Source organism: Schistocerca gregaria, chromosome 1 (assembly GCF_023897955.1).
Source record: "Schistocerca gregaria isolate iqSchGreg1 chromosome 1, iqSchGreg1.2, whole genome shotgun sequence".
NCBI lineage: Eukaryota > Metazoa > Arthropoda > Insecta > Orthoptera > Acrididae > Schistocerca > Schistocerca gregaria.
The window spans coordinates 332793353-332812986 of NC_064920.1; the positions used below are offsets into that span (position 1 = coordinate 332793353).

The 19634-nt window shown below is 36.6% G+C and overlaps 1 protein-coding gene across 2 annotated transcripts in view; it reads left to right on the forward strand.

The window, feature by feature from the left end:
* The window catches only part of LOC126344231 (carboxypeptidase D-like), a 146153-nt gene extending 140570 nt beyond the window's left edge, over nt 1-5583 (forward strand). For both annotated transcript variants that reach the window (XM_050002005.1, XM_050002004.1), the window contains one exon: nt 4392-5583. In XM_050002005.1, coding sequence (XP_049857962.1) covers nt 4392-4763 — 372 coding nt within the window. In that variant the 3' untranslated portion in view covers nt 4764-5583. The remainder of the gene's footprint in view (nt 1-4391) is intronic.
* The last annotated feature ends 14051 nt before the right edge of the window (nt 5584-19634 follow it).

Below are 19634 nucleotides of genomic sequence, written 5' to 3' on the forward strand. Positions count from 1 at the left end.
CAGACATCATTTTGAGCATTTATTGCATTAATTTGGCATTTACAGGTAATCACGCTGTAACAGCATGTGTTCTCAGAAATGATAAGTTCACAAAGGTACATGTATCACATTGGAACAACTGAAATAAAATGTTCAAATGTACTTACGTTCTGTATTTTAATTTAAAAAACCTACCTGTTACCAACTGTTCGTCTAAAAGTGTGAGCCATATGTTTGTGACTATTACAGCGCCATCTATCACAAATTGAAAAAAGTGGTCCAACTAAAACATTCATATTACTTTACGTACTACACGAATATGCAATAATAAAATGGGGGTTCCTATTTAAAAGAATGGAGTTGATATCTATTTGGCCTATGGCAGCGCTATCTAGCACCTAACCATAGTGCCGTCTGGTTTCCCCCTTCAAGCTAGACAAGTTTTGTTCTTTGTAGTTTTCTCCTTTGACACTTATTTCATGAAATATTGGCCCAGTCACAATCAATGGACCACCCTGTATATTTCAGGTGAACATAGCTTTATACATAAACATGTTTTGAAGGCAGTGTCCATGACTTTGCCAAACTATTAAAGCTACAAAAAACTTTGTAGTTAAAAAAAAACTCTTTATATTTAATAGCCACAAGTTATGGTCAATTACTGCCATCTTCAGGTGGCATTTTGGTTGTTGATTCATCAACATATCTCTCAGAAATTTGATGACACTATGTGTTCTTGTGTTTTTCTCATTTACACTTTTGTAACATCCTAGCAAGCTCTTCAACTGAACATTGTGAATTTCAAAAGAAGATGATAAGTTCCAAAGATCTCTCATTCAAAAATATTTGTTAGGGTTAAGGCAATGTATGTTTCATGAATGTCAATGGTCACAGCAAAATTACAGGAACAGTGATAAATGAAAATACAATGAAAGCATAGATTCATACTGGCTAAAGTACCACATAATACACATAACCATTACACATAATATTCAAAAAAAGTGGGAAATATAAGAATTTAATTATTAAAATTTGTTTTAGGCATTTAATAAAACTGGAATTACACCTTCAAGGAACTCTTTAATAGACTTGAAGCAGTATCATGTTAAATGAAATTTCAGTTCCACTTTTTCTTTTAATTTTAGTAACTAACCAGCTGATTTTAAGTCTGCTGAGATAGGACTGTATGAATTTAACTCCTTGCACATAGTTTACACTACATGCATCCCTCCTCCCATGAATGGGAATCTAATGTCTTGTATTGTATATTGAGGAACCATCAAGCCATCACTAGATCATAGTGTGTTGGGGTAACATTTTTTAACTGTTTGAACAGTGTTTCAAAGTATTTATGTTTACTTTAAAATACTATCTGTCATATTGTCTGCTTCTACAATTTATGAATGGTGTCAGATTCTATTTGTTTACTTTCAAATGCTATCAGTCTTATTGTTTGCTTCTAAAATTTATGAATGGTGTCAGATTCAAAACTTTTTCCCCATAAAATATGACCAAGGGTACAGACCACTTTCATTAGATAACTCCCAAATTTATTTTAACTAGTAAAAGTGAGCGTAAATATTAGATTGCTAAAGCTGACGTTTAGATCAGATGGATGAATTCAGTTTCATGATTCATTCAGAAAATTTGGTTCATATAAAAACATATTTTATTCTGTTAATGTGATCAAGAAGGGAGAAGTGCATTAATAAAAGTGAAACGTGTTAAAACATTTTAAATACATCCAGAATGAACATGGTATTGGAAAGATGTTTTTGGAATATAAATAATGGAAGTATTAAAGGTAACAACTCACTATACATTTGTGGCATACACTTTTGAACGATGTCCTTTAAATTAACTAGTACAGAGTACACTTATCCACACATATGTACATATTCCTACATGATCATGTTCTCCTGGTCACCTTCATTGTGAACGAGTACTGTTACTTGATTTGGATGAGGGGATAAAGGAGAGGGCAGGGGGGGATTAAATGTAAGGGTGGCTTCTGAGTGGGAGCAAAAGGCAGCAAGTGCAAGAAATATAAATGTGGCACTAGCGATCTTGATCTAGTGTAGGCAGGGGAGTGTGTGGGCTGTCAATGATGTGAAGGAGTGAAGAACGAGGAGGAGGGAACGGGGAAACAGAGACTCCAGAAAGAAGGGTATGAGTGTAAAGTAAGTGAAGTGGAATGCATGGGGACAGGGATACAGAAGTGTGGAAGATAGAGGCTAGTGCAGACAGAGGCCAAAGAGGATTGTGGGATAAAATGTATGTTTTAAGTACAATTGCCATTTATGTAGTTCAGAGAACTCAGTGTTGGGAGGGATGATCCAGATGATATAGGTTGTGAAGCAATCAAATATGCCATGTTCATAAGTGTATTATGTCACTGGGTGGCCAACTCTGCTCTTAGCCTTAGTTTGATAGTGGTCATTCATTCAGGTGGAAAACTGGTTAGTGATCATACCTACATAGAAGGCTGTGATGAATTACAGCAGAGCTAGTACATGTTATGACTGTTTTCCCAGGTAAGCATGCCCCTGATAGGATAGGATATGCCTGTAATTGGACAGATGTGGTGGGTGAAAGCATGGAACAAATCTTGCATGGAATCTTTCACAGAAGTGTGAACAATATACCAAGGGGATGGGAGCAAGTAAGCTGTAATGATGGACCAGCATATTTTATAGATCAGGATGGGCAGAGGAATATCACTTGGGGATGGGTGAGAAGGCTTGTAGGTACGATGCTTCTCATTTCTGGGGAAGGTAACAAGTAGCTAAGATCCTAACAAGGGACATGATTATGTTGTTCTAGACTGGTTTGGTATTAGATGAAGAGAAGGGCGGCTGAAGCTTCTTTGGAGCTGGTTCATGGGGTGGCCAGAAGATTAGGAGCATGTATGTATTCACCAACCCAACATATACTATTCAGGTTCCATACAGTTGTATTCTAACCTATGAGAGACAACACCAACTGTGAAAGCAGTCATACCATATATTAGTATTATGAAAAGGGAAGTTGCCACTCACCATATAGTGGAGATGCTGAGTTTCAGATAGGCACAACAAAAAGACTGTCACAAATATAACCTTCATCAAAATTAGACAACAGACACACTCACACAAATGCAACTCACGCACACAAATCTGCAGTCTCCAGCAACTGTAGCCAGTTGTGAATGTGTGTGTGTGTGTGTGTGTGCGTGTCTGTTTTCGATGAAGGCTTTACAAAATGAACACTATATTTATGACAGTCTTTTTGTTGCACCTATCTGCGACTCAGCATCTCCACTATTTGGTGAGTAGGGTGAGTAGCAACTTTCCTTTTCATTATATTGTTACCTTCCATCCTGGATTTTCCATTGTTTGTCATATCATATATCAGCAATGCTGTAAGTTTTGCACAATCTTCTATGTGAGATGTGAGTATGAGTATCAACCAGCTGTTCACCTGAATGCCAAACTGTGGCCAAGAGAAGAGTTGAGTACCCAGTACCAGAACACGTTCCTATGCACAACATGTTTGACTTCAGTGTCTTCTTCACAGCCTGTGCTATCTCCCCCCCCCACTAGCTTCTATAAGCAACCAAGTTAATGGATGGGAATGAATCCTACAATCTCTTGGTCTCAATCCCCACACTATTGTCCCACACCCACATCCACCTGTTACCAAGCCATGCACTTCACTCACTTATACTCACACTCTCCTCATTCTACAGTCTTCTTTTTTCTTCTTCTACTCCCACTTCTAGCCCAACCCTCCATATCATTGTGCACTGCATCCAACGCACCCTGCCTGCATCAGAGCAAACTCACTGGTACCCCATTCCTATTCTGTGCACTTCCTACCTCTTGCCACGCCTCCATCCAACCCTGCCTCCCATCTCCCCTTGCCCACTCCACCCAATACAACCCCTACTGAATAGATCTGCAGTGTAGTCAGCCAGGACAATCTAACCATCCAGGTATATGTGTGTTTGAGCATATTCTGTGTTAGTTGGCTTTGAAGAAGGGCATCATCAGATGCTTGGAATGTTTTAAATCCAGAATAAGAATAAGAATAAGGGCCTTACACAAAAGTAGACAATTTGCTTAATCTTGAGCTGACAGTGAAGAAAAACTGCTAGTGTTCATACTTTATATATAGCATTACTCTCATTAATGTGGTCATTTTATACTGCATGAAACTATTATTATTGTAAGCCAGTCCTCCCATTGCCATTAACTTACCTACATTCAACACACAGTTATATGTATACTGTAAATGTTAATACTACTACATTAATTATTAATTTTTATTTATAATGTTATATTTTTCAGTAATGCTAGTACAGTGCTGACTGTTATTGTAATTTATTGTTGTCTCCAGTAAAACATTGATTTCAGTGTTGCTATTTTTCTCAGATATCAGCACCCGGCTATCTGGATTACCAGTTTGATTTACAAGTACCAGAAGGAAATTTCACGTGGCAGAACATAACATTGCTCTCAAACAATAGTATTAACAGACAAATGGTAAGCAATGCCTCAAGATCTCTGGAAACTACAACAGAAACAACAGCTTCTAGCACCTATTCAAGCACTGTAGCTCAAAGATCACCTGAACCTCAGACAACAACACATCCTCTTTCACTAGCTAGGGTGCAAACTGAAGATATCACAACTGTATCAGATCAGAATGTTGCATCACTAACTATTATTGTTCCACAAGCACTCATATGGTTCACTTCTTGCATTTCACTTCTGTGCACGTCACAATTGTTACAAATTCTTTAAAGTGTGTGAGTTCTGTTTTACTTTAAATATAAACTGATTGTTTTGATCAAATTGATCTTGTGTTGAATTGTTCATTTGTTTGAAGCTGTAGATGCAAACCATGTGGCAGTGGCAGCAGGTCCTCATTGGCATAAACTACTTTCATGTATTTGGAAAATACTCAGACTGACTTGAGGAAATTAGTGGTACAAATTATTTCCTGCAAGTATCATTTTAGTGACACTGAGTAAAAATACGCAAATGACAGTTACTTCTGTTATTCTGGGATCTATTTTAGTGGTTCCCAATGATGAAGTTTTTCCTGCATACTTTCAAGCATACTTAAAGACAACACACAGACTTGTCATCTGTTCATAAAGCATATTTAGTGTCAAAAATATATGTTGTTACCATGCAAGGAGTTTAATGTTATTCTGAAACTGCTCAACTGCCACATCAGAAAAAGTTCCTACTGATATTGCATTATCAACATATATTGTTAATTCACGAAGTAACTGAATGAAGCTCAATAGGCAAGCAATAGTTCGTAAGTTTTGCCACAGTATAGTGATAGCTAAAAAAAAGAAGTTCTAAAAGAGAAAGGTACAGTATGATAAGATTTTCAATTTTAGAGGGTAAAAATTCTCTCACTGCATCTTTTCTGGCTGTGTACCTGCAACATTTTAAAGACAGATGTGCACTACACTGTGTGTTTTGTAACTGAAACAGAATGTGTTGGTTAGCTGTTCAAATATGTTATCTGTGATATTCTCAAGTAAAACAAGAATTATTCATTAAAGCCAAAGACACACACACACACACACACACACACACACACACATTCCATATAGCCTTTAGGGAAAAAGATCTTTCACAGATGTGCAAGAAGTCATAAATAAAAAATGCCAAGCACTATTTTTAATCAAATAATCATACTCTTACAAAGGCTATTAGTGTTATTATGTACATATGTGCAAATCACTGGTGATAAATATGTAACTATTTGCAAATTTGTCGAATGTCAATAAATGTGAAGAAAACAATGTAATTTTTACTAGATTAAGTGCCAGTCAAATCATAAAATCATGTATCAATTCACATTCAAGCATGTTTTAATTCACATTCAAATATTTAACTTTCACTTTTGTTCATATTTACTGTGTAGTCATAGGTAATTATTAGAGAGGCTGATAGTGACTTGCTCTTGTTGCACTTACATTTATTTTTGAAATTCCCATTCTTCTTTTGTTACTGTATCAGTAATTTCAAAAAGTAATGGTTCTATTTCAAACAGTTTTTCTTACTTGAGTGAATGGTTCCTTTGAGTGGTAAACTTCTTGTGTGTGTGCTTTTAGTAAGTCTCTATTGTGCTTTTTTAAAAAAATATTTAAGACTGATATAATGTTTATATGATAAGAAATGATATGTAAATAACATATTACAGAACATAATGAATAATTTACAGATCATGATTTGTTTGTGTAATTAATTTTGTATATAATGTATATAAAATATCAATACAAAATTGCAACACAAATTATAGTTGTGTCATTCAGTTCATGAATCCCATTGTTAACTGAATCATTAGATTAGTTAGATTTTACCATCACATATCAGCTTCAGTTGATATTGTTGTTCTGATTACTAGAAGAATTCAACATAAGTCTGTACAGAATTATTGATCTGGTATTGAAAATACCAGAGTGAAATATAGAGATAGTCCTATGTTGTGACTAAAACAAACAAACACACACACACACACACACACACACACACACAGAGAGAGAGAGAGAGAGAGAGAGAGAGAGAGAGAGAGAGGGAGAGAGTGGTAGGGGAGAGACCTGTGTTCTCAGACAGACACACTAAAAAAAAAAAAGACTGCTAACTATTATCAGCTATCAGATTAAGTGATTCATTAGATGTAGCCAAAACACACATGCACATTTACACATGAATAATTCACATACACATGGCCAGAGTTGTCACCGGGTGCTAAGGCAGCTTACAGGTATAATAAACAGTTCATTGGACACTATGCAGCATGAGATCACTAACATTATCTAGAATTACATTGTGACTGTTCAAGCTTGTAATATATAAAAATTTGCTGTAATCAGGTTTTCATTCTTAAATACTTTATGAAGAGTTATGAATTGTTAATAACACATAGAAATCAGAATGTTATGGAATGAGATTTTCACTCTGTAGCAGAGTGTGCACTGATAAGAAACTTCCTGGCAGATTAAAACTGTGGGCCGGACTGAAACTCGAAGTCAGGACCTTTGCCTTTTGTGGGCAAGTGCTCTATCATTTGAGCTACCCAAGCACAACTCACACCCTGTTCTCACAGCTTTACTTCTGCCACAGCACTTGCCATGAAAGGCAAAGGTCCTGAGTTCGAGACTCGGTCTGGTACACAGTTTTAATCTGCTAGAATGTTACGGTTAAGTATCCACCATGGTAAGCTGTAACAGACCGAAGTAAACTGGGCCTTAGTTGGAAAAATCAGCTACTGGATGAGAGATGATTCACAACATTCTTTTTTCAGTGTTGACACTACAAATCAGTTATCACTTTGTAAACTGGTGCTCTTCGTGTTTAAATGCATCTCAGCCATTTTTGCTGTATCTTGCATTCTTCTATTAGATCCCAGTAACGGAAAAAGAACTCGTGATTGAAAACTTTTGCTGGTCATTCTATCATTACACTTCATGACACAGTTTCTGTAAGGCAAAATGGCTTTGCAGCTGAAGAAATTTGCTATTAAATGAAGGTTTATCAGCATAATTTTATTTATCTGTTTCACTTACAGTGTTACTGTTCATATGAAAGACTGAGAATTTCTGTACAGATGATACATTTTCTAATTTTACCAGGCTTTTATCAGTTCATTCCCTTATATCACCCTTTATAACAGCTTTAGTGTTGAGTATCATTTTTGTCTACTATACACATTGGTAACTAACTACAATGATGACAGGCATATTAATACACATTAACCAACATTTATAATTAAATTAAGTGCCATATGAGTGCTATAATCTTGCCTTCCATAGGGTAGTGTTTGCTGACATGTATGCTACTACTTACTTATCAATTTTGAAATTAAAATTAGATAGCAGTAGAATCTAAAACTAAAAGCATTTATGTTCCTATATACAATGATTTTATCAGAATTTCTTTAATTTGCATCTCCTCTCCCCCCCCCCCCTCCCCCATGCCCCATGGTATATATTAAGTCTGATAAATTATAATCAGATGGTAAACAGTAACGCTCAATCAGCATCTTACCTATACTTTTTAAATACTGTCTGATTCAACATTTTATGTAGGTCAGTACACTGGTTCAGATGACAGAGCACTTGCTAGTGTGTCAACAAACACAGTTATTAATTAAAGTTCCAAAATATACATGATCTCAGCATAAAAACTGTAATGTTTTCAAAATTAAAACACAGATAATCTCAATGCAGGCAATGTGCAGCATGAAACTGTCCGATGCACACGGTATAGTTGGTACATGAAACAGGTATAGCTATTTCCAGTGATCATGTTGAAACCAGAGACTGGAAAGATAACTCAGAATAATTACTAACTTGCAATCACACTTTACATAATTAGAAGTGAAATGGTAATACCAACTGACTCAGTTTATTTACTATTTTAAACAATGGTCATAATGGTCCACAGGCATAACTCCAGATGGCAGTGGTAGTCTTTCTTTGATGTGCCAGTCTCTAAGCTATGTTACTAAAAAATCTTATAAATGTAGTGGAATTTAGCAGGCAATCAAGTGAGCCATTATGAAATTGTTGATACATAAAAATTTGAAATAATGCAAGATATAGCACACTAGCACTACCCACATGAAGGCTTAATTGAATAATAAAAGGACACACACACACTTTGATCAAAAATAAGGTAATCTTGTATAGTGTAGGTTACATACTGTGTTTATGTTCACACAAATCAATCTTTAGACAGAGATAGGTAGTGCAGATTGTTCTTCACAACAGTGACAGTTTCAATAGAACTGCCTCCATCTGATAATTTTCTTACCTTACACTGTTGTTGTTGTGGTCTCCAGTCCTGAGACTGATTTGATGCAGCTCTCCATGCTACTCTATCCTGTCCAAGCTTCTTCATCCCCCAGTACCTACTGCAACCTACATCCTTCTGAATCTGCCCACTGTATTCATCTCTTGGTCTCCCACTACGATTTTTATCCTCCACGCTGCCCTCCAATACTAAATTGGCGATCCCTTGATGCCTCAGAACATGTCCTACCAACCGATCCGTTCTTCTGGTCAAGTTGTGCCACAAACTTCTCTTCTCCCCAATCCTATTCAATACTTCCTCATTAGTTATGTGATCCACCCATCTAATCTTCAGCATTCTTCTGTAGCACCACATTTCAAAAGCCTCTATTCTCTTCTTGATCAAACTATTTATCGTCCATGTTTCACTTCCATACATGGCTACACTCCATACAAATACTTTCAGAAATGACTTTCTAACACTTAAATCTATACTCGATGTTAACAAATTTTTCTTCTTCAGAAACGCTTTCCTTGCCATTGCCAGTCTATATTTTATATCCTCTCTACTTCGACCAGCATGAGTTATTTTGCTCCCCAAATAGCAAAACTCCTTTACTACTTTAAGTGTCTCATTTCCTAATATAATTCCCTCAGCATCACCTGACTTAATTAGACTACATTCCATTATCCTCGTTTAGCTTTTGTTGATGTTAATCTTATATCCTCCTTTCAAGACACTACCCATTCCATTCAACTGCTCTTCCAAGTCCTTTGCTATTTCTGACAGAATTACAATGTCATCGGCGAACCTCAAAGTTTTTATTTCTTCTCCATGGATTTTAATACCTACTCCAAATTTTTCTTTTCTTTCCTTCACTCCTTGCTCAATAAACAGATTGAATGACATCAGGGAGAGACTACAACCCTGTCTCACTCCCTTCCCAACCACTGCTTCCCTTTATGTCCCTCGGCTCTTATAACTGCCATCTGGTTTATGTACAAATTGTAAATAGCCTTTCGCTCCCTGTATTTTACCCCTGCCACCTTTATAATTTGAAAGAGAGTATTCCAGTCAACATTGTCAAAAGCTTCCTCTAAGTCTACAAATGCTAGAAATGTAGGTTTGCCTTTCCTTAATCTTTCTTCTAAGGTAAGTCATAGGGTCAGTATTGTTCACGTGTTCCAGTGTTTCTATGGAATCCAAACTGATCTTACCCGAGGTCGGCTTCTACTAGTTTTTCCATTCGTCTGTAAAGAATTCGTGTTAGTATTTTGCAGCTGTGGCTTGTTAAACTGATTGTTCAGTAATTTTCACATCTGTCAACACCTGCTTTCTTTGGGATTGGAGTATTACATTCTTCTTGAAGTCTGAGGGTATTTCGCCTGTTTCAAACATCTTGCTCACCAGATGGTAGAGTTTTGTCAGGACTGGTTCTCCCAAGGCCGTCAGTAGTTCCAATGGAATGTTGTCTACTTGGGGGGCCTTGTTTCGGCTCAGGTCTTTCAGTGCTCTGTCAAACTCTTCACGCAACATCTTATCTCCCATTTCATCTTCATCTACATCCTCTTCCATTTCCATAATATTGTCCTCAAGTCCATCGCCCTTGTATAGACCCTCTATATACTCCTTCCACCCTTCTTCTTTCCCTTCTTTGCTTAGAACTGGGTTTCCATCTGAGCTCTTGATGTTCATACAAGTGGTTCTCTTATCTCCAAAGGCCTCTTTAATTTTCCTGTAGGCTGTATCTATCTTACCCCTAGCAAGATTAGCCTCTACATCCTTACATTTGTCCTCCTAGCCATCCCTGCTTAGCCATTTTGCACTTACTGTCGATCTCATTTTTGAGATGTCTGTATTCCTTTCTGTCTGCTTCATTTAGTGCATTTTTATATTTTCTCCTTTCATCAATTAAATTCAATATTTCTTCTGTTACCCAAGGATTTCTACTAGCCCTTGTTTTTTTACCTATTCGATCCTCTGCTGCCTTCACTACTTCATCCCCCAAAGCTACTGATTCTTCTTCTACTGTATTTCTTCCCCCCATTCCTGTCAATTGCTCCCATATGCTCTCCCTGAAACTATGTACAATCTCTGGTTCTTTTAGTTTATCCAGGTCCCATCTCCTTAAATTCCCACCTGTTTGCAGTTTCTTCAGTTTTAATCTACAGGTTAGAACCAATAGATTGTGCTCAGTGTCCACATCTGCCCCTGGAAATGTCTTACTATTTAAACCTGGTTCCTAAATCTCTAACTTACCATTATATAATCTATCTGAAACCTGTCAGTGTCTCCAGGCTTCTTCCATGTATACATCCTTCTTTTATGATTCTTGAACCAAGTGTTAGCTATGATTAAGTTGTGCTCTGTGCAAAATTCTACCAGGCGGCTTCCTCTTTCATTTCTTTGCCCCAGTCGATATTCACCTACTATGTTTCCTTCTCTCCCTTTTCCTACTGCCGAATTCCAGTCACCCAAGACTATTAAATTTTTGTCACCCTTCACTATCTGAATAATTTCTTTTATTTCATCATGCATTTCTTCAATTTCTTTGCCATCTGCAGAGTCAGTTGGCATATAAACTTGTACTACTGTAGTAGGTGTGGGCTTTGTATCTATCTTGGCCACAATAATGCATTCACTATGCTGTTTGTAGTAGCTTACCCGTATTCCTATTTTCCTATTCATTATTAAACCGACTCCTGCATTAACCCCTATTTGATTTTGTGTTTATAATCCTGTAGTTACCTGACCAGAAGTCTTGTTCCTCCTGCCACCGAACTTCACTAATTCCCACTATATCTAACTTTAACCTATCCATTTCCCTTTTTAAATTTTCTAACCTACCTGCCCGATTAAGGGTTCTGAGATTCCACACTCCGATCCGTAGAATGCCAGTTTTCTTTCTTCTGATAATGACATCCTCTTGAGTAGTCCGGAGATCCGAATGGGGGACTATTTTACCTCCGGAATATTTTACCCAAGAGGACGTCATCATCATTTAATCATACAGTAAAGCTGCATGCCCTCAGGAAAAATTACGGCCGAAGTTTTCCCTTGCTTTCAGCCATTCGCAGTTACTGTTACAAGGCCAGGTCAGTCAATCATCCAGACTGTTGCTCCTGCAACTACTGAATAGGCTGCAGCCCCTCTTCATGAACCACACGTTTGTCTGGCCTCTCAACAGGTACCCCTCCATTGTGGTTGCACCTATGGTATGGCTATCTGCATCGCTGAGGCACGCAAGCCTCCCCACCAGCGGCAAGGTCCATGGTTCATGGGGGGAGGTTACTTTACACAACCATTTACAATTCAGAAGTTTAATTATCTGAACATGATGATGTTAGTCTATTTACGTTCACTACTAATTACTACAGCTGTGTTTCTATCAGTACCATTACATATTCTCTTATAATATTGAACACTGTTCAGAATTTCTGTGTACTGACAATTTTTATGTGATTTTGTATGTGTGATTTAGTGTTTTTGTAAATCAAAACTGTTCTTTACTTTGCTGAATGGAGTGAACACAGTATACAATTTTATCAGTTTATTCACTGTGAAAGTTGGATCAAAGTAGCAATTATTTGAAAGGGATGGAAATTGCTAGATGTGATGTGCATGTACAGAAAAACAAATGATTAGAAGTTAAGAAAAACTGGATGATTTCACAGAAAGAACTTCACAAATTGAGCAAGTCAGTGTCACTTGGGTCCACATCTGGCCCTTATGAAAACAGTTATTTGGTCTGGCATTGATGAAGAGAGTTGTTAAATGTCCTCCTGAGGGACATTGTGCAAAAATCTGTCAACTGGCATGTCAGATATCCTGAGATGCTTAAATAATGATTCAAACATTCTCAACTGGGGAGAGATACAGCAACCTTCCTGGCCAAGGCAGGGTTTGGCAAACATGAAGACAGACATTAGAAGCTTTCACTTTGTGCAGGTGGGCATTATCTTGCTGAAATGTAAACTCAGAATGGCTTAGTATGAAGGTTAACAAAATAGGGCATAGAGTTTCATCGATATATCACTGTGTTGTAAGGGTGCCAAAATGACAACCTATGGGGCCCTGGTATGAAATGAAATGCCACCACAGACCATAGCTCCTGGTTGTCATGCCACACGGCATGTGACAGTTTCCCACCACTGTGCAGGGCATCTCCAGACACACCTTTGCTGGTCATTAGGACTCAGTTCAAAGAGGGACTCATCACTGAAGACAATTCTACTCCACTCATGAGACTCCAGGCAGAAGATGTACTTGAGTTGTCTGCAAGTAGCCAGTGGATACACAATGATACAGATAGATAGTACTCATGCTCTTGTAGAATATTGTACACTAATTGAAGCACATATTGTACATGATGTGGTTGTTCCATAGATGTCACTCTTTTAGGGCAGGAAATGTCTGTCACAAGATTGAAGATGGGTACGTGTTCATCGAACAGCTCTTGCAATTTGTTATCTATGGTTGGATGATTTGTGTTTACGAGTAGGAGTGACATAGGAATATATTAGGATATTGTTTTGTGTTTCAAAGCACTAGTGGCATAGAAACCTATTAGGATATTCTGTATGTAGAGTGAGGGACAGAATATATATTTGAAGGTGTGATGACAGAAATTTGGGTAGCATACAAGTTATCTTAGGGTTTCTGGTATCTTCATACTCATATTCTCCATCAACAAACTGTTTGAACTGCTTCTCTCCAAACGTCAAGTAATCACAAAATTTGCAAATACAACAGCAGGAGTAAAAAAGTACATTCATTACACAGCACTCAAATCTTAATGCAGCATTAAAGGACATCTGCTAGTGATATAGAACTGAATGTACATTTACCTCTAATTGTGTGTTTGCCATACATATCCTTACCTTCTAAGAGCTATCTTAATGTAACTCTCTATATGGTTTTTCCATGCAGGATTGGTTAGAGTACTTTTTTCCCCACAGGTGACTGATTATTTACTGCTCATCCCTTTTCCCTCCTACAGTTCCACTGATCACCAATTGTGATATATAATGTATACAAATTTTGCACTTGGGAATGGCTTTGGCGATCCTTTCAGCCTGGCACCCCAAGCAGCAGCATGTGTCACTTGTACCTAAAACCAGGCCTGATTTCATGCACGCAGCTGAGATTTTTCTTTAAAAAATTTGCTGTCTGCTGAGAGCCATCATTGGTTCAATTAAAAATGTAACTTTCCTAGCTCACAGGCATATTGTGACTGTTTACCATTGTTATCTCATTGTAGAATTCAGTATTCATTCTCTGAGACTAGGTATGTTACAAAGAAAAAAAGTGTAGAGCTTATTTTTTTACCTGCAAAATAATGTTTATTCCACTTTAAATAATGAAAACTCTAGGTAGGAATATCAGTTAGCAGAGAACCTTATACTCATTCTTCAACAAATATTATTTACAATTTCTTCTTTTGCTACTTCCCTAACAGCCTTGTTTTTCTACAAAAGTATTAATTCTCATGGATGTGTGTTAATTGGAAGGTAAAACCCATATGTAAGGAACTGGTGGTTCATGAAACTGAACCTTCTGAAGTGTATTTGGAGATTCCTCCCCCCATAACAGTTATTTTTGTTGTATATTGTTCAGGAGATTCTTTTGTGGTAGTATTAATTTCAGTTATGGTATCTTATTACTTAAGGATGGTCCTAATTCGTGAATATGCAATAATGTCATTGTCAGCTGACCAACTTTTACACATTACAAACTTCATTGTTCAGAGAGTACATTACTTCTATGTAAACATGTTGCTACTGATTTATTTATTTATTTTATTCATTATTGAAAAGATCACATAGGTGATATAGGATTTGTCATTAGAATGTTTAAATGTACTGGCAACACATGATAACATTGCATAATATAATAAAATTACTTTTAACATACTGTTAGTAATTTTTGAAAAACACAGATAATACAGAAACATATGGAAATACCAAAAACACAACACATTATCATCCCTAATATGATGTAAGAAAACCATAGACATTCAAAATAACTTCCAGTCATCTCAGAATGGATAAATACAAGTCCTGTATGATTTTCAAGTGAATCTTATACCTTTCCAGCAAAATAGTGGAAGTTCAGGTAATGGTAATGGAGATGGATAGTTATCAGGCATCCATCTATCCAAAGTAGACCACAATGGCTTAATAATATGAGATCTGGTGAATGTGGTTGCCAGGAGAGGTGTGTCAGTTCATCCTTGTGATCACAAAACCAGTCCTGGATGATGTGAACAGGGCCCTGTCATGGTTGTATAACACATTCTTTCAGAGTACACATGGGACCCAATTTTTCCTCTTACAGGCATTTGCATCATTGATGAGTGGGTTTGGAACTTCAGTTCACCTTGCAGTTCCCTAGTTATGGAGCTCCTTTCATGTTGTTTTGGCACTTACAGGGTTCACGAGTACGACATTCAGTTCTGCAGTGATTTCTGCTACTGTGCTTATTTTTTGTCACAATCCTATTCAATGACTGTGTGTTCATGATCACTCAACACACACTTTCATCTGTGTTATGACTTAGAGGGTGATGTTTTTCCACTTTCCCTGTAGGCGGTGAAAATCATTTATATTATGCCTCTTGAAACTCTGAGCACTTCAGCTACATTGGTTCTGGAAGCATCCATCATACAAGTACCAACAATTTGCCCATGTTTAAATTCACTTAACTCCAGCAAAATGTACTCAAAACTGTACAGAACACAGTTCTGATCACAGCTGACACTTGCAATGTATTGAAGACATTGCACAGGTGTCATACTTACTCATTTACAGTAGCATAACCTACAGGTAAGGCTAGTGTCTGCATGATGTATGTTCAAGTTGCATATTTCAACTGTGTTTCCATATTTTGATCCATTCCCTGTACAACGATCTCTACTCTTGCTGGTGATCATATGAATTTCCCATTTTCATTTATAACGAATTCTAATTTCTTCATTTCTGGAAGAAAGCATAAGTCACCCCCCCCCCCTCTCCCGTCTACAAGAAGGGTGGCAGAAGTTATCAGCCTAACTACTGTTCATTACCTGTTGTACAGTCTTAGAACATATACTGAATTGAAATATAAGTATTTGTATCTACTGAGATTTATCTAAGAGGGGATAAGATTCTAAACTTGATATGAACTACTGTTCATTACCTGTTGTACAGTCTTAGAACATATACTGAATTGAAATATAAGTATTTGTATCTACAGAGATTTATCTAAGGGTGGATAAGATTCTACACTTGATATGACTGATTCAGTGTGTTAGGGTACATATCATGCTCAAACAACTACATTTGATGGGAAGTACACAAAAGTCACTGTATCTCAAATGCTTGATAGACACCATATACAATCAGAAATTTTTTGAAGGTCTGAAAATGATTATTGTGACATGTGGGGACACAGAACCATCAACAAGATCGCTTCCCTATCACAGCAAGAGCAACTGTACCTATGCCAGATCAGTTCTCTATGCTAAATGCATTATGTATACACTGAAAGAATAAAAGTATTCATAGTAAGTGATGGGAGTGAAGTGATTATTTACCGTCGTTATTACAACACCCACTCCCCAATACCTATAAACATATTTCTTTTGTGTGTGCAAGTGCATTGTTTCATATTATTAATATGAATTTGGATACCACCTTTCTGATTTAATAGTTTGGAACTGCAACCTCAACTACTGAGTAGATAAAGGAATCAGGGAGAAAAGAAGAGATCATTTGAAGGAACACATCCTGAGGCATCAACAGATCATTAATTTGGTAGTGGAGGGACATGTAGGCAAAAACGTTGTAGATGGAGTTCAATACAGGACTAGAGTAAATAGTTTTCATGGATGAATATACATTGCAATAATTATGTGTGGTTGAATATACTTCTTGGAGATAGGGTAGTGTGGAGAGCTGCATCAAAAACCTGGTTTTTGCCTGGTGATCACAACAATATAATAACAATGTTAGATTAACACTGAAAAATGAAACAAACGTTGATAGTTGCAAAGTATTTTGAAAGGATGTGCTACTTATTGAAAGAGTAATTATTTGTTTATATTTTTTCTGAGAGTAACAGTGCTGCATGTACTGTACTTAAGTTTTCCATCATATTACAAATCTGTAGTGTGTTCCTTTTTGAGTTGTAATTATAGAAAACTGTATTTCACACCTTTTCACTCCACTCTCACTCCTACTTACTGTCAGAGAATTTCATATACAGGAACAAGGTTTAGTAGATAATTTATGTCACCATGCTCATTGAAAAGAAACTATGTTATTGTCACTGCTCACTTATTTATTAATTTGTGTTTGTATCTTTGTATAATTCATCCAATATTTTCCAAATAGTGTTTTGTTTCTCTCAGGATGTTAAAAGTTAGACAATTTTAATAAAGTATTGTTCATATACCTACTCTTATTATGTAACATTTGTGATTAAAGTGGTTGATGGTTGTTATTGTTGTTGTTGTTGTTGTGGTCTTCAGTCCTGAGACTGATTTGATGTAGCTCTCCATGCTACTCTATCCTGTGCAAGGTTCTTCATCTCCCAGTATCTACTGCAACCTACATCCTTCTGAATCTGCTTAATGTATTCATCTCTTGTTCTCCCTCTACGATGTTTACCCTCCACACTGCCCTCCAATACTAAATTGGTGATCCCTTGATGCCTTAGAACATGCCATACCAACCAATCCCTTCTTCTAGTCAAGTTGAGCCACAGAATTGATGGTAGGGGTACTAAAACCAATCACTAACCAAACATATTTGGCAATGTCACTGAGGTTCATCACAAGTGTACCATTTTCCATGGACGTTAAATGATATTTAGTGCAGGAATGGTTCCATTTGCTCTAGAATACATTTTTAGTGAAAATATGACACGGAATATGGGAATAAATTTCAGCATTTGAAGGGATAGGTGGAAGAAAGAGTTAAACCGTGAGAGCTTGTTTTAAAGTATTGCACATTACATCTTCAGTCCAAAGAAAAAAATTATGTAGTACTTTCTAGTAGTACATGTGAAAGTATTTGTTATAAGCACATGCTGTATTCAAAAACACGTTAAGTGATCAGTGTAATAGTTTCTAGATTCAAAGTTAGCACTTTGTTCCTGATCCTTTCATTTGTCTACAATAACCTGCATTTCAATGGACAGTTAATAATTTTTCTTACTTAATAATGCAACTAAGCCTATAGCCCCCAATGTTTAATGTACAATAAAAAAAGACAATTTTTCACATATCTTCCACATTGGCAGCAGAGGCCAATAATACAATACCAGAAGCATTTACAATCATAACAGTAATATAAGTCAACACTACAGTCTTTTTTACCTTCTGTTACACAGTTAATGCTGACTGATTTAATAAATATGAACTTAAGGTTTTTGCCAAATGGATGGCCCACCATTTACAGCATCAACTGCTGAAGGCACAGATTTTGCATTCTATGTAAGTGAAATGGTTACTGAATGATGTATATAATTGAGTTGGATAAATGACAGCCTAGAAATTAATGTAGATAATCATTTACATGAATAAATTTATTCCACTTTACAAATACAAATATTAACTGAAGCTTAACTCCCTTGCAGAATTTATTTTATCACGAATAATTTACATATGCTTCACATTACACTACTTATTTAGTAAGGACTTTCTTTAAAGGATATGGATACAATAGTTGATGAGAGAACTGAGCCAAGTCCTCAACACTCTAGGGGTTTCTGACACATATTTAGAAACATCATAGAACAGGAAGCCAAAGAAAACTATGGCAATACATTTCTGAAGATGTTGCCAGTGAACTTTACTTGCAGACTAATGGACTTGGTACCTGCCCCATCACCACATGACAGCTTTGGGCATTTTATAATACAAGAACTAGAAAATTAAAGAACAAAACTCTTCTGAGGGAAACCAAACATAAAATTTTACAAATTGTAAAGATGGCACAAATAACAGATGATAATTGTTGATACACAAACTATTAATCTATTCATAATACATGTTATATTCAAAAACTGAAGTTTTTAATTACTTCTCATTGTTGAGGTGCAAAGCATACTGTACTAAAATATTCAGAATTCATGTCACAAACTTCCTTGTTGTCTGGTTTCCAATCTGCTGATGTATGTCACCCCATATAGCACCTGCACACTATGGACCTTCCTCTGTGGTACGGGTCTCTGTATTTTCTATGTCTCCTGCCTTTTGTCAATGTCCCATCTGACTCACCAATTTCAGTTTGAACACAACGTTTCCCACAGCGAGTCCATGGTGGTTAGTAAAATTATAAAATTATTGTCAAGAATATCAATGACATTCTCAGCAACTTGTCTTACCCACAACAGTCTGCAGTTATTTTTTTTATTTTTTTTGGATTGTTACAGTCTGTATCAGGCTTTGGATGTATGGCTGGAGACTAAATGCATCATCTGTCAAATAACATTTGATGCAGATATGTTTGTGTTCCTTAGCACATTCTCCTGAGGCACTCTCAACCAATTTTTCCTGATGGTGGAGCTGATTTTACTACACTGAAATACGTCTATATCACTTACTCTGCCATCTTCCATTGCTTACAGCGCAATACTATTAAACTTTATATAAACACAGTAAGTAAAATTTGTCGGTTTCAATACAGATAGATTTTCTCCAGAGCACAGGCACAATAAACCACATAACCACATAAAAGTACAAATTCTTTTAACTGGTAAAATATATGAAATACATAACCTACCCATGCCATTTGGGAACTGCCCCAGTTCATTAAACTTGTCAGGCATTGCTTCCCACTCATTTTTTGTGGTTGGAGCCTGTAGAAACAA